The 16471-nt window shown below is 41.8% G+C and overlaps 1 protein-coding gene across 2 annotated transcripts in view; it reads left to right on the top strand.

Annotated features, from left to right (window-relative positions):
• The window catches only part of Net1 (neuroepithelial cell transforming 1), a 42547-nt gene extending 26572 nt beyond the window's left edge, over positions 1-15975 (top strand). The window contains exons 1-10 of one of the 2 annotated variants that reach the window (XM_004662402.2): positions 4307-4486; positions 8828-8935; positions 9573-9740; positions 10062-10124; positions 10421-10517; positions 10645-10721; positions 11558-11815; positions 12243-12413; positions 13305-13491; positions 13856-15975. In XM_004662402.2, the coding sequence (XP_004662459.1) occupies positions 4397-4486; positions 8828-8935; positions 9573-9740; positions 10062-10124; positions 10421-10517; positions 10645-10721; positions 11558-11815; positions 12243-12413; positions 13305-13491; positions 13856-14262 (1626 nt within the window). In that variant the 5' untranslated portion in view covers positions 4307-4396 and the 3' untranslated portion in view covers positions 14263-15975. Of the gene's footprint in view, positions 1-4306; positions 4487-8827; positions 8936-9572; positions 9741-10061; positions 10125-10420; positions 10518-10644; positions 10722-11557; positions 11816-12242; positions 12414-13304; positions 13492-13855 lie in introns of those variants that run through there. The other variant, XM_045135015.1, reaches the window with a different exon arrangement.
• Positions 15976-16471: the final 496 nt, after the last annotated feature.

The raw sequence follows: 16471 nt of genomic DNA, 5'->3' as shown, positions 1-16471 counted from the left end.
ACATGAAATACATAATGGTTGCAGATACAGATTTTATTGTCATTCATATCCTACAAATTACAAAAGTGTTTATGTAGTCACGTATGTTCACTTGCCTAGTTATAAAGCTATGGAGAAAATCAGGCTGATAGCTGCGTTTCACAATGTTCCAGGGAGAGGGCAGCAGAGAACTTAGTTTGTCCCCTGTTGGAGCATATGACTTTCCTAGCCTGATTTCCAATTGTATATTGTTTCAGACAAAAGTAATGAAGAGTACCTAGACAAAAGTACAAACCTCTGATTACTCCTAAACTTGAATTTTACTTCTGAATCCCAAACCATGTTTTCATTAAAAGAGGAGAAAGAAGCTGGGTGTGGTGGCGCACGCCTTTAATACCAGCACTCGGGAGGCAGAGATAGGAGGATCACCGTGAGTTCAAGGCTGCCCTGAGAATACAGAGTGAATTCCAAGTCAGCCTGGACTAGAGTGAAACCCTACCTTTAAAAAACTAAAAAAAGAAGAAAAAAAGAGGATAAAGGTAAACATATCCTAACAGTCTTCTATAGAGGAAGGAAACAACATTAATTTTTTAACCTTTTTCATATTTTAAAAGAATAAAGCATTAAAATCTCCATTCAAGCAGAATAAAGACGATAACCCTGATCTTTAGAAACTACTAACTTTATCAAAAACTTGACCCGTTTATCCAAACTTTCATTATTTTTTAGGTAACACCGTTAAGTTTACAGATTCAAATTTCATACACCAGAGGGCAGCCAGTCTGCACCCAAGTTATTATAGAGCCGAAAGTTGTATGTTGCTGTTAGCGACTTCATTTACTCCTACCATTGACTGCAATCAAAGCCCTCTTAAACTTATACAACTGGCATGACTTTTTCTTCCTTTACCTGTAGCCCTGCACCTTGGAATAAGAAGGCTTTAAGTCGACATTTAGCTTTTGTTTATGATTTCCTCCTCAATAAATATGGGCCATTACTCAGTGAGCATTAGTGTGGGACTCAAGTATTTGGGGTTTGAGCCTAGCTCTACTGGATTTCAGCTACCGCTTCCTCCACACTTGCTGTGTGCAGAACATATACTCAGTGTTTTGCACTTATTCTCTTACCTGGAAGACAGCCTGTAATGAAGTTACAGACCACATTCAAATTGCTACTCAGGGTGGACTCACCAGGTACTTTTGATGAGTTTCTTAGTCACGGAGTCTGCGTTTCCTCCATGTCTAAATGGTGGAAACAAGGGCGCTGTAGAGTTATTGAATAACACGCATAACGCTGTAGCACCGCAGGATCTGTGTCTGTCCAGTGCCTGACCACCTTCCTTCAGTTTTCTCCTGAGAAAACTAGGGAGGGTGGGTTGAGGGTGTGCGTGCTGACTGAGTGGTCATCCTCCTTCAGATGCGACCTACAGTGGTCTGGTTAGGGTTAAGCCACAGATCTTTACGTTTAAAATGAAATGAAGACTCGTGATGGCAAGCTGTAGTTCTTTAAACTCTCCTGTTTCTGCTATAGCCTGCTTGTTTCATGTGGGCTTTCTATCCAGACTTCTACCTTTACTTCTTGGCTACCCAGCTAACATAGGGAAATGCAAGATATCCCTTCCCCTCATTAGCTTGGCCACACTTCAAACAAAACTAAATAGAAAAACATTGTTTCAATGAAGACATTGGGTAAGAGACCCATGAGAACTCCCTAGCAACTTCTTTCCTAACTCTCACTGCTCATAATCCTTTATTCCCCTATGAGACCATGTGGCCATAAAGTGTTGGCCTCTGTGCACCATTATTTTTAACTGATGAATAACTGAGCCAGACTACATATTAGATTCTCGCCTAGGCTGTTCATATTACCTCTAAGAACTTAGGCAGATCATTATTTTTACCTGTAACTTTAGGGAGCTGGGGCCCACAATTTCTAGGTGCCCCCACGTTAATACTATGTGGAAGCATTTTATACAAACAATCATCTACTCTTGAGGCCAACCACATTACATGTACTGCCCAGGTGTGGCTGAATAATAGAGTGTGGGTGATAAGTTATCCCCAATCTTATATCATTTAAGTTTACAAGTTCAAAGCAGAAACATAAATCATTAACCTCATCTTATATACAAAACATGGATATGGTGGTACGAGCCTGTGGTCCCAGCACTCAGGAGGCAGAGGTCAGAGGATGGCCATAAATGCCAGCCTGGTCTCCATAGTATATTCCAGGCCAGCCAGGTGACCAGATATTGTCTCAAAAAGGCAAGACAAAGAACAAACACAGTCATCATAGGAGGGCAATGGCCCTTCCTGCAAGAGCTGGCAGCATGCTGCAGACCGGTAAGTTAGGTCTGCTGAGTGCCCTTCACCTGTGTGCCTTGCCCTTGCCTGCACTCACACTCAAGACCCACTGTGGAGCTCTCTCTCTTGTCGCTGACAAGTCACACTCACACTCAAGACCCACTGTGGAGCTCTCTCTCTCGTCGCTGACAAGTCACACTCACACTCAAGACCCACTGTGGAGCTCTCTCTCTCGTCGCTGACAAGTCACACTCACACTCAAGACCCACTGTGGAGCTCTCTCTCTCTCTTGTCGCCTACAAGTCACACTCGTTCCCTTGGCTGCTGCTTTCCTTCTGGCCCCTCAGCGAAGCACTGGTCGTCTTGCTGCTCCCCCGGCTGTGCCCTTGGGCCTGTGTTCTTTTCATCCCCACTTCTTCCAAGCCTGTCCTTCACCCCAAGGCCTCCCTTCTCGTCCCCATAGCTGGCTCTCCAGACTGCCTTTCCAGCCCCGTTTCCAAGTCCTTTTGAACGTTTCCAACAACTAACCACGTAGCATGTGTTTCTGTCACTTTGAGCTCAGAAGATCTACAGTGAAATGCAAGGTTTCTTTCAAATCTTGTTTCTCATTTTATGTGTTAATAAGTGAACCCCCACCTTGTGTTTAAAAGTTTCAGTATCTCGGACTTGTTGCATATATCCTTTTCTTTATGACTGCCCTACCTCGGGCAAAGTTCTTGATAGTGCCTTGTGATTTCTGCATTGCCACACAGACCTGATTTCAATGTGACTGTCATCTCTCATCTGCTCAGCAACACCATGTGCCCCATCTGTCTTATCTCAGCTGTGACCATGCAGTTAGTTCATCTCCTCATCCTCCATAGCTTCTCTCCTCCTCAAACCTGTGAGAAGCAGCATGCTGTTCAAGGCCCTAGAAGTCTGCTCCAGGTAGGCCCTAGCAGACCATGAGAGATAGTGCTGTTCCAGGAAGGAGGCGGACCCCGTGTGCGATTCCTGGCAGGTCACTTCGCCCTGTGAGCCCCATCCCTTCACCTACACAGTGTAGGGCTTAGTAAGTACATCTTTTGACCCTATTAAAACTACATTAAGGCCGGTGGTGGTGGCACACACCTTTAATCCCAGCACTTGGGAGGCAGAGGTAGCAGGATCGCTGTGAGTTCAAGGCTACCCTGAGACCACATAGTGAATCTCAGGTCAGCCTGGGCTAGAGTGAGACCATACATCAAACAACAAAAACAACTGTATTAAGATCTGTTAATTCAGCTTATATAGTTTTAGAACAGAAATCATCCTTTATAAAATATCTACCATGCATACATTAAATTTTTAAAATAAAAATTTATCTGCTCTCCATCAAAGAAATATTGAACCTGAAAATAGCCAACTTATGCTTGGCCTGCAACCCAGGAGGGTGTGTGAGTGAAGAGCGAGCTCTCTTCTGCTAGCCTGCAGAAAACATAGGTAGCAGCTACTGCAGTTTTTCAGTTGGTTTTGTCAGTGTACATGAATTGTGCAGGACAGTAGGTTTCATTGCGGTGCTTTCATTTCGATTACATTCACCCCCATCTTTTATCCCTCATTTCTTTTCCTCCGTTTTCTTAGAAACCGCTTATAAGAGGTTTGGGTACTTTTACAATTGTACTTATATGTGCACTGCTGGATGCTTTCATTACATTGGTTTTTAACCCTGAACTGTTTCCTTGAAGTTGCCCATTCTCACTTCTTTCCTAGCTAATAGCTTTATAGGAAAGGGGCCCTGTGGGACTAGATGCTAGAGGAACTATCTCAGCGCAGTTCCTCTTCCCGCCTGCTCACCACTCCCTCCCTACCTGGCTCACCTGGCTGGGCTTGTTTTGATAAGCGCCCTTGCTTGCCCTGGGCGAGTGGGGAGGTGGCCAGCGGTCACGTGGGCCGCCCGCCCCGCCCCGCCCCGCCCCGCGGCTCCCGAGCTGGGAGCTGGGCGAGAGCGCACGCGAGCGCACGCAGATCACTCGGAGCTCCGGCGGCGGCATGGGCGCAGGGCCGCGAGCCGAGCCAGCAGAGCACCAGGAGCCGCAGCCGAGCCCGCCAGCTTCCCCGCGCGCGCCCCTGCGGCCTGGGTGGAGGCTGGAAGCATGGGGGCGCACGATGAGCTGGGGGCGCTCCTGCCTGTGAAAAGGACCATTCGAGTCCTGGACGCCAACCTGCCCTCCAGAGAGCCGGAGGTGAGACGGGGCGCCGAGGGGGTTCCTCGCGCCAGAAACGAAGGTTTTCCCAAGTAGTAGCTTCACTTTTAAACTTTCGATCGAATTAAATCTTAAAATGTCTAACCTTTAAGCAAGTTTGATGTCTGTTGAACTGTGGGCTAAAGTTAAAAGAGTTTGTGCACAGCTTGTATTAAAAGATTTTAAATGCATATACTACCCTAGTGCAAAGTATTGATTCTTACACTTGATCGTTTTTACATGAATTTATATTCCTAAGTCATAGAACTGTCTTAGTGGTGTAAGGGAACTAAGGAACCTGCCCTCCCGAGTTCGTGCTCCTGAACAGACTGGGAGTGCTGTCTGCTGGAACACATGCTCATTTCTTTCCACATCTAGTAAGGTCATCCTGGACCACTTTCTTCTGAGTGTTAAAATATTTACTCCCACAAAGCACTGAAGTCTGCCCTCCTTGCTTTAATTGTTTGAAGATATCCTGGCCTTTAAAAGCTTTTATGAACTCAACTAAATCATAGGTGTCATTGGACAGTAGATGTCATTCTGTTTCTGAACACTACACACTGCAGTGTGTACTCCCGTTGGTACTAACTAACCCTCTCTTGATGGTAGTGATGGGCTTGTGCTGAAATGTATACAATTACCAGTTTTCCATTTTAAATATGTAGCTTATTATACGCCTCAGAAAAGCTGTTTGTTCCACATACCCCTTTTGGTAGTTAAAATAGCTACCATCTTTAGGAGGTATGCTTTTATTTGATATGGTTTGGCTGTGGAGTTTGGTCTTGATTTTTTTTCTACACTCTTCAGTTTTATTTTCATTTATGAAAATGAATAAGCATTTTCTTTGACTAGAGTGTTCTATACATTGTTATCACTGAAAATACTAAAACTAGTCATCTTTTGAGCCATCAAGGATTAGCTTTTGGTTGTTTTGTTGTTGTTAGTATCACACATGGCCATTTTCTTGGCAAAACTTTATTTCAAGGATTAGAAGCACCAGGAATGATGTTAAGGTTTTAGAACTCTCAACACAGCCTTAGTAATTTGAATGTTTCTGTTACTAAAAGACAGAAAATACCATGTAATCCTGACTTAATTCTATATTTAAAAAAAAAAACTTTTTAGTCTTATACTTCTGGTTTTAAAGATCTTGCCAAGAAGAAAAGCTGATTAAGTAAACCAAAGGATTATTAGATACATACTAATCTTAAGTGTCGTGATTTGATTGACTATAGAAGAGACGAAAATATGCCCACTAAGTGACATCATTAGGAAAAAACTTTGTATGAAAAGCTAAATTTACAACAGGATTTTTTTTCCATGTTGCTGGACTTATGTGTAAGATATGTCCTTTTAACACTTTAATTTAGACTTACTTTTCTGTTTGTAGGTATTCAGAATTATTTTAGGACATAAAATCTGACTCTTAAGTGAATTATGAACATTGAGTAAATAAAACCCAGTGTAAGGCAGATGTCCTACAGCCATGCTGTGGCTGGCTGACCTGGGTAGTGTCGTTAACCATTAACCTGAGTAAACAGCATGAACTTAGACTGAGAGCATTGGCTTTTCCTCCTCCCAGTGAACTTTAGCCCTGATAAAAAGTTGCCTACAGTAGAAAGTTCTTTGCACACAGAAACCCTGTTAGGACTCTTTGTTTGCCTAGACTTCCTGGTTCTCTTCTAAGGAGAGTGTGCAATTTCGGGATTCATGTCTGTTTTTAAGCTTCTTATGTTCACCATAACATGTGTTCAGTGCTCTTAAGACCCTGTATGAGCCTTGCTTGGGTGGTAGGTAGGTAGTCATCTCCAAATCCCATCGCTGAGGCCTGCCAGTGGGGAAGAGGTGAACATCGGTATGGTATGCATGCTCCAAAAGCCATCTCTTAGAGGGGCGTTTTCTTATAATGTAGATTCTTAGCTTCCTAGGCTCGGTCATAACTCACCTGGGTCAAATCATAACCCACATTCTGAAAGAGACGGCTTTTGCCCTTCCTTTACCTCAGCATGACCCGTGTTCCTGATCACGTTTCCACTCAGGTTTCTCTGTGACTCTCCTTCAAGAACGTCTGTATGCTGAAACTGGTAGCATGCCTTTCAGCATTGTGTCTTACCCTCATTTTAAACGTTCGTACAGTGGCATACATTGGTCACGCTGGGTCCTCAGAAAGGACATGTCCCATCATGCTTTTTGTTTTGCTTGCTTGTTTTGTCGTTAGTTTGTTGAGATTGATGGTCTCGTAGTCTCTAGCCCAGGCGGGCTAGGAAATCACTGTTAGCCCCGGTAGACGTGTAGCTTGTGGCAGCCTCCAACCTCCGTTGCACGAGTGCACCACAGTTTCTTACCAGGCATTTTAGACTTGCCAAGCTCTGATTAGTGGCATGCCCTCTGTGGAGAAATAAGATTATCATTACTTTTAACAAACTGTGGAACACATTTAACCACCAAGTGCCACCCTAAAGAGACTGCCTGAACAAAATGCACACTAGTTTTGTAAACACCCCTTTAGACATTTATTACCTAAATTTGAATGTTGTAGTAGTATAGTGGTAGAATGTTTGCCTGGCATGCACAGTGCCCTGGGTTCAACAACAAAAATAATAAGTGCTATTGTTTTCACTTTAAATACCACACCATTTTGAGTTACTGGGAAACAAGTAGTGGTACAGTAATCCTAAAAAGGCTAGAATTTTTATCATTAATTTTATTTCATGTAATAATGTAGAGAGTATCCAAAAATTTGGCCCACTAAAATAACTTTTCCTTTAAGACTCACTGAGAGGTGCACCTTTACGAGGACCTTAAAGTTGAATATTCCATGGTTTACTGGGAAGTGAATTATGTTTTAATGTTTTAAATAGGGATAATGTCTTAAAGGGATGCTAACCTCTTGTTTCCAAAAAACATAACAGAACTTTGTGACCACTGCTTGGTGTCTAGTTAAGGTTGGTATATCTTGCTTTGTGAGGTAATTCTATCCATTCGAACAGGAGACTGTCTACTGACTTGACTAAATGGAAAGGAAGGCCTCATGCTGGCCTCTGCACACACGTGTGTCACTCAGTCTGCACAGATGTGTCAAAGGCATTCACACATGCCCTCCCTCACACAGCGTGCCATTTCACGACATATCTCTGAGGTTTCTTTTCCAGTTCATTGAAGGTGTACACATTCATGGCTTTATGTTTAGCTTTACTTTGCAGTTAACTGTTTGGGTAGGGGACAGAGCCTGGTCCACAGCTGTCTGTAAAAGCTTCCAGAGTTGTGAATTCTCTTTGATTATGTTGCAGTGTCTTTACTTCAGTACTGCACATCTCCTTCTGACACATGTTTATACATCATGAGCTTCAAAGTCTAATTGCCTCTTGGTATGTTTGATTCATTTAAGTTTCTTCTGAAATATTTTAACACTTTCTGCCAGTTTTTCTTGAATTATTTGAAGGAGGTTATTTTTTAGTTTGTTCAAGCTTTTTATGACTTTGATCATATCAAAGAATTTTGGGGGAAAAAAGTTTATTTTTTACTTTTTACTTTTATTTATTTATTTGAGAGAATGAGAAAGAGGCAGAGAGAGAACCAGGGCCTCCAGCCCCTGAAAACGAGCTGCAGACACATGTGCCACCTTGTGCATCTGGCTGACGTGGGTCCTGGGGAATCAAACCGAGGTCCTTTGGCTTTGCAGACAAATGCCTTACCCTGTAAGCCATCTCTCCAGCCCTCTTTTTTATTTTAATTTTAAATTATCTGTCCTAAATTCTCATTAGGATTATCTTATCTCACAATTGTCAAAGGTACCAAATACAAACATACTTATGTTACATCTGGAGACCTTCTGTGACCTGGCATTCTTTATTTTAGTACTTTCATATGGGTCACTTGATGGCCTCCATGTAGCTGGAGTAAAGTCAGAATGGAGATGTCCTTAACATTTAGCCAGAGCAGCAACTTACCCTGTGGCTCACAGCTTTCCCCAGAGCCAGGAGTTGAGGCCTGTCACTATGGTACCAGATCCCAGGAGGTCTAACCACCTCTCTGCTTCGGTTTCAGTGGTTTTGATCAGTTCCAAATGTTCAAACAGTATTCTGTAGCTGAAACAGTTAAAAATGAAATCACAGATGTATGGATTTTACTTTAAAATACTGAAGTTGGGATAAGAATAAAGCATTATTTTTATTAAGCTATTGGTTTTGTCACATGAAGAACAATAATCATTTTTATAATTCCTTCTCTGTCTTATAATATACAAATACTGTTTTGTATGAGGGTTTAGCTTCATCCAGGCTTGTATGAAATCATTGCAGCTAAGCACACACTTAGTGTGCTCTGGTTTTGTTTTCACAGGAGCCAAGCAATAAAAGAGTTCGACCTCTAGCTCGGGTCACATCCTTAGCAAATTTAATCTCTCCTGTAAGAAATGGAGCAGTCAGACGCTTTGGTCAAACAATACAGGTAAAAAGGATGAAGGGGAAGTGTGTACTCAAAGATTTTTTTTTTTTTTTTTTTTGATGTAGAGTCTCTCTCTAGCCTAGGCTGTCCTGGAATTCACTCTGTATTCTCAGGGTGGCCTTGAACTCATGGCTATTCTCCTACCTCTGCCTCCTGAGTACTGAAATTAAAGGCATGTGCCACCACGCCCAGCTCGACTTTTTTTTTTTTTTAATTTTCTTGTTCATTTTTTATTTATCTGTTTGAGAGCAACAGAGAGAGAGAGAGAGAGAGAATGGGCACACCAGGCCCCCCAGCCACTGCAGACGAACTCCATATGCATGTGCCTCCTTGTGTATCTGGCTAACATGGGTCCTTAGGCTTCACAGGCAAGCGCTTAACCGCTAAGCCATCTCTTCAGCCCAAGGCTTTTTATAGAATCTGTATTTTCCTTTGAGCTACACAAACATGTTTTCACTACTAAACTTAAACATGTTTTCTTTGGGGAATGATAAATTAAAACCTAAAGGGTTATTTTAATCATTAATCATTGAGAAATTCTCAAAACTTTTAGAAAAATTTGTTATATACACTTTTTAAAAATACTGCATAATTAATGTAGTCTCAAAATCACATTTTCTCTTTTGTTTACCTCATTCAGTCATTCACCCTTCGTGGTGACCACAGATCTCCAGCCTCTGCTCAAAAGTCACTTAGCAGGTCAACAGTCCCAACGCCCACCAAGAGACGAAGCAGTGTGCTATGGTCAGAGATGCTAGACATCAGTATGAAGGAGTCCTTAACCACCAGAGAAATCAAACGTCAGGAGGTATGCTGGCATTTAGTACCAAAACCACATTTATGGAGTTACACTGCAAAAATAGACCCCTATCTCTTAAATACACATGTGTGTTCATGCAGCAGTTCCTAACACCTAACATAGCAGTCTGCGATAGGTGCTGTTCATCAGCACATAACCCTGATGGCACAGTTATGAGACCTGGAACAATGTCTTACTGGAGATTCCATCCTGAATCCCTGAATCACAGTTTTAGGACCAAGTCACCCTAATAAGATTTGTTCAAAACGTCACGTAGTGGACATATCAATTATGTGATTTTCATCTCTAACTTTGCTGGATGTTCTTTAGGCAATATATGAAATGTCCCGAGGTGAACAGGATTTAATCGAGGATCTCAAACTCGCAAGAAAGGTTAGTAAATAACTTGTTATCGTATACCCTAATTCTCAAAGATTGCATTCCACAACTCATAAAAGATGGGCTTCTCAACCTTCAGAAGTAGGAAAATAAGTATGTTTTAAGATGGTTTAGATACATCTCTTCTGATTTGAGAGTTTGTGAGCGCACATTTTGGATAATTAATGTAGACTTTACTTTTATGAAGTCCAGGTCCTTGTTATATGGTTAGTCGGGAATACTCAAGAGCATACCTCTCATAATGTTTCTTTGCTTGGTATTTGTTTGACCCATTGTTTGCCCTCCGCTAGGCGTACCATGACCCCATGCTGAAGTTGTCTATCATGTCAGAAGAGGAGCTCACACATATATTTGGTGACTTGGACGCTTATATACCTCTGCATGAAGGTTAGATGTGCTCTTAATTTCTATTAATATGTGAATAGCACTAACACAAGTCATTTTTAAGTTACACTCATAATGTGGTGTTGACGGGTTGTTGATGTTATTGCTCTTTTGCTGTTTTAAACTTCAGATTTGTTGACAAGAATAGGAGAAGCGACAAAGCCTGATGGGACAGTGGAACAGATTGGTCACATTCTCGTGAACTGGGTATGCTCCTTACAGAGGCGCTGCGCTGCACGTTAGTGTGCCTATCATCAGATCAGTGTGCTCCCACAGCTAGGACTGAAGAACACTAAGGCAGTAAAATCAAACAACTTTAGAATGACAATAAGAAGCCACAGTATTAAAAATGAAATTCAGCCAGCCATGGTGGCGCTGGCCTTTAATCCCAGCACTTGGGAGGCAGAGGTAGGAGGATCATGGTGAGTTTGAGGCCACCCTGAGACTACATAGTGAAATCCAGATCAGCCTGAGCTAGAGTGAGACCCTACCTCAAAAACCAAAAAAAAAAAATTTAAAAACTTCATGAGAGGTGGTTTCATTTGAGTACACATTTGTTTACAAATACGTATGTATGTAAATGAACATAATTTCCACAGTATATGGTGCTAATTGTCTGTTACATTCTTTCTCATAACCATTGGAGTGCCTGCCAGACTCTAGGCACTGTTTAAGGAGTGGTCGCTGGGCATTCAGTAATGAAAGACAGTCTCTGCATTTGTAATCTCACTGGGAATGGACAGGCCCATAAACAGCATCAGGGCTGTGATGAAAATGATAGAAGATCCTCATCTGTCCCCAGAACGCAGATAACTAGCAAGTGAAGGTAGAAAGTGGAAGTCATGAGTCTTCAGTTGATCTGAATCAAATTAGGGAACTTGGAAAAGAGCACCCTGAACACTCTCCTCCCATTCTCATCTCAGGAAATTGTCCACATCTGCTAAAACTCAGTAGTAGCTATGCTGTTGTTTTGTGCTCATAGGCTCGTTAGTGTGCCCAATCATAACAAGATTGTGTCATCCTTTGTCCTGGTTTCTTGTCAGTTACCAGGTCTGCATGCCTACAAAGGCTACTGTAGTAACCAGCTGGCGGCCAAAGCTCTTCTCGATCAGAAGAAACAGGACCCAAGAGTCCAGGACTTCCTTCAGCGGTGTCTTGAGTCTCCCTTCAGTAGAAAACTAGATCTGTGGAGTTTCCTAGATATCCCTCGAAGTCGCCTGGTCAAGTACCCGTTGCTGTTAAAAGAGATCCTTAAACATACACCAAAAGACCACACCGACGCTCAGCTTCTGGAGGAAGCAGTAAGTAATCCAATACAGGAACTTGGCAGTTGTTGTTTATATTATGTGCTTGGCTACCTTAGCAAAAGATGGAGTGGTACTTCTAAATCTCATAAATACAAGTTCCTGGATTATAAGTGCACAATATATCGGTTACTATGCACTGAGTATACGCACATGTGCTGCACTTACATTTTACATGGCTTTTGAGTCAAGGAACTGAATTTTAAGCTGGTCTCTTCTAGTTAGTTGGTAGCTTTGGACTAATCACCCAGTGTGTCTGGAACTGTTTTTCCATCTGTAAAATAAAAGACTGGTTGAACTGAGTTCTAGAGTCCCTTGAAGCTTTAAATTCTGTTATTTCATGTGACACCTTTGCTCTGTAGGGAAGCAGGAAGAGTTAGTTGATACACAAAAATTGCTCTGTCCATTTTTCCATCATTTTTAGGTGCTGATAATACAAGGAGTTCTTTCTGACATCAACGTGAAGAAAGGCGAGTCTGAGTGTCAGTACTACATCGACAAGCTGGAATACTTGGACGAGAAGCAGAAGGACCCGAGGATCGAGGCCAGTAAGGTGCTGCTGTGCCACGGGGAGCTGAAGAGCAAGCACGGCCACGTGAGTGCGCCGGCCCCGCGGGGAGGAGCCCGCTGCCCACTCATCACGCGGTGTCATGTGCCACGGCACGTAAAAGCTACTGTGTTGTCAACTTACACCAAGCAAACACTCGGTTTCTGTAGCAACAGAGTAAATACAATGATTTTATGCCTCAGAAAATCATTAACATACCAGTTTTAACATGTAAGTCAACATGTTGAGCTAAGAGTTTTAAAAACTGAGTTGTGATTTTAATAGGAAACTGTACCCCTGAGAATAAATTTCTGAAGTGTTGTATGGTTATGGAAGAAGCTTTTATCATTGTCCAATGTGTACAGCACATGGAAAGCAAACTTATTTTTTAAGCTTATTTTTTAAATAGTACCTTGCTACCTACTAGAAATAAGTATAATCATAGAATGCTGTTTGTTTCATGTGTGTTTTTTCAAAAGTTCAATTTATAATTGGGCTTTTTTTTCCCAGAAGTCATTGCACTCCGTTACCTCTGGTTTATATCACGGGCCTCGGTTAAGGGTTGTCTGTGTAGACACGATGGAGCCATTAGCGTCTTAGCAGCGTGCACTTTGAATGTGTGCGGTTAGAAGATTGACATGCAGTACTGATGTTTCAAGTCCTAGTGCTTCCTACTCATAGTAAGGGCTTTGAGACACATGCTGTTTACTCAGCTGCTGTTCAACCTGGCAGTACAGGCCAACTTAAAAAAGAAAAGTATCCTACAACTGGATTGAACATTCCAAATAAAATATGCATAGCCTTGAAATCAGTTTCATGAAGTTATTTACAAAAAAGATATTAGAAAATACATGTGAAATCTGGATTTTACTAATGCATTTCAATCACTTAAAGTCATAATGTTTATACTTAGGAAGTGTTTGTTTTCCATTTCTGTAGAAACTTTATGTGTTCCTGTTTCAAGACATCTTGGTTTTGACTCGGCCTGTTACTCGCAATGAGCGCCAATCCTACCAGGTTTACCGGCAGCCGATCCCGGTCCAGGAGCTTGTGCTGGAAGACCTGCAGGATGGTGACGTGCGCATGGGAGGCTCCTTCCGGGGAGCTTTCGGCAACTCAGACAAAGGTAAACTACAACCTTTTAAATGTTGTAAAGAAAGTAGCTGGGCAGTGGACTGGCTGGAATAGAAAGATCGCCGTAAATTCAAGGCCTGCCAGCCTGTACTACAGAGTGAAACCCCGTCTCTAAAAAAGAAGAAAAGAAATATAAATGTTCCTCGGTGAAACTAGGCTTAGTCTTTAAGAAAGTAAGAACTGGCGCCGCGCCCTGCCTGGTACATGTACCAGCACTGAGCTGTCAGGGCCTCTTGGAACTGACCGCAGTTAACTGCATAAATAGTAGCACTTCGGTTCAGGCTGTATATAACTGCTTTCTTCTGAATAATTGATTTTTAAAGTGTAATTTCTTCTTTCCGTCTTTATTTTTGCAGCTAAAAATATCTTTAGAGTCCGCTTCCAAGACCCCTGCCCAGGCCAGTCTCACACTCTGCAAGCCAATGACGTCTTCCATAAGCAGCAGTGGTTCAGCTGTATCCGGACCGCCATCGCCCCCTTCCAGCAGGCCGCCAGCACCCCAGAGCTTCGGGGTCTGCCAGAGCTCCACGAAGAGCATGAGGAGAACGACCCCTCCGCTGGCAACCTCAGAGCCCCAAGAAGGGCGTCCGGGGCTTCCGCTGTCACGCAGCTGGAAGGAGAGGAGACCACGTCTGGGTGTGGCTCCAGTGTGCTGGCGCGGGAAGACCCCAGGAGCGGAAAGGCACACCGAACGCCTCCTGGCTTCCGGAGAGCAAGGGACCAGGCCCAGCTAGGTGGCAAACGGAAAGAGACTCTGGTGTAAAGGAGAGATGAGAGACTGTTTATTTATAAATGTGTACAGTCTATCTTGCCTAGCACCATCCTTGGGTTCTCTGTGCCTGTTGTAACATGTTCATGGTTTGGGGTTCTTTTTTTTATGGCAGCTAAAGATACACAGATTACTGTTAAATTGCAGGCTTTTAAAAAAGGTATTTCCTTGGCTTATTTACAATATGCAAGCCTGGTATTTTTAATGAAATGAAATATGTATGAGATGGACATTCTCCTAACTCTGAATTCATTGACTTTCCAATACCAACCAAATGTGATATTTACAGTGTTTGTTAAAATTCAAACTTTTGCAAATGCTGGAGTTCAACCAGTGTTCTTTGTTAAACCTTACATGAAGAATTTGAAAGTTTTAACAGTGACACCTAAAATTGACATGGAAGATTTTTATGTTTGAAAATTTTCAGTATTGACAGGAACGCATAGCTTCCTTGGAAAACAAAGCATAAAGCTTAGTATGTTTTCCATTTTATCAACTGGAATGCTTTATATTAGTTTCTCACTGCACATTCCTTGTTTTCATTCATTTATTCTGCCAATTATTTAATTTTTTATTGTAAAGTAGTTTTTAGTATTTGCTTTTATTTTTTTACTTTGATGCCTCTTCAAATTGGCATGTCTTTAAAGTGTTTTTCTTCTTGATTAAAAAAAATGTTTGTATGTGTGTGTGTATGTATATATATATATGTATGTGGGGTTTTTAAATCATATTAATTTTACAAAGTGAAACTAAGCCATACTGTTCTTGAGCCAATTAAGAAATTTTCAGTTTTTATAGTGTAGCATTTCAGGTGGTGAAGACACGTGAGATGACTCAGTGTAATCTAGACTACTGAAAGAAAACCACTTCGAGGATTTTGTTTAAAGTTTTAGTGTTGTCTGAAAAGTAAAAGGGAAGGCAAGTGACTGGAATAGTAAAAGAAAACAGAGGGCAAAGGAAAGTAGTTTCGTCTAAAGTAGCGGTGCCTGGTTGTGCAGGAGTGTGCGTGAAAGGAGACAGAAGTCCGACCTGAGGGTGCATGGGAAGTTGTAGAAGGCTGGAGGGGTGTGAACGCTATTTGCCTCAGTGTATAATGCCCACAGTAATGACTCTGAGAAGAAAGCCATGGAATGTGCTAGCAGTTTGGCCATATTAGATCAAATTTGGTTGGGTTTCTTTATAGGATGAGAGGGAGAAAGATTGGTGACCTTACCACAAAATGCTGATGTTAAAATGAGATTATATTCTTTAAAAGAGAGGAAAGAGAATGAAAGCCCTATGCCATCACAGGCTTATAGTGGTGTCCAAGTAAATGTTAACCATTATGTGAAATATATTTGCCCATGGAAATGAAAATTGGAAAATACTGTAAATAGACCAATCAAATGATTTCTCTGTATAAATGAATTATACAATTAAAAAAAAAAGCACACACATAATCACCCTCAAGGTTTCTTGCCTGGTGGATATTTTGGGGGCGTCTGCCAGTACATGATGGTGTGGTGAAGGAGAGTGATCATGGCAAGCCTGACCAAACTTATGAAAATCACAGCTAACTGAACCTCTGAATTGAATGAGTCAGAAAGGTTCAGTTAAATCAGGTATTGTGAAGCTTTTAAATAATCTCTTAGGGAGGTTGTCATCAGAAATAGCAGGTGTGTGGCTAGAGAAATGGTTCAGCAATTAAACATGCTTGCTTGCAAAGTCTGACAGCCTGGGCTCAATTCCCTAGTACCCATGTAACGCCAGATGAATAAAGTGACAGTATTCTAGAATTCATTTGCAATGGCTAGAGGCCTTGGCATGCCCATATACCCCTCTCTCTCTTTCTCTCTCTCTCTCTCTCTCTCTCTCTCTCTCTCTCAAATAAAAACATTATTTAAAAAAAAAATTAGTTCTACTGAGGACAAATGAACATCTGGCCATCTTCTAGGTAAAAATAGTAAAGCTAATAACAAAACATCCTAATTTAATCTCAGATTTGATGTAGGTATCTCAGCTTCCTTATTTTAGAAATTCAAATTTATGGGGATTGTAACCAACACCAGAAAGCAATTTCTAGTCCTATGCAAAGATACTGTCATTTACTTCCCAATGTTCTTGATGAGCTTCTGAAATTGCAGAGGGTAGTGCTTATGTGCATGGACAAATGCATTGTCTAAAGCTTCATCTTGCTTTGGTCCCTTGGGGGGAAGATAAGGCA

This window comes from Jaculus jaculus, chromosome 15 (assembly GCF_020740685.1).
Source record: "Jaculus jaculus isolate mJacJac1 chromosome 15, mJacJac1.mat.Y.cur, whole genome shotgun sequence".
Taxonomy (NCBI): domain Eukaryota; kingdom Metazoa; phylum Chordata; class Mammalia; order Rodentia; family Dipodidae; genus Jaculus; species Jaculus jaculus.
Note: the sequence above shows the minus strand (reverse complement) of the source record. Positions and strands in the feature narration are given on the sequence as shown.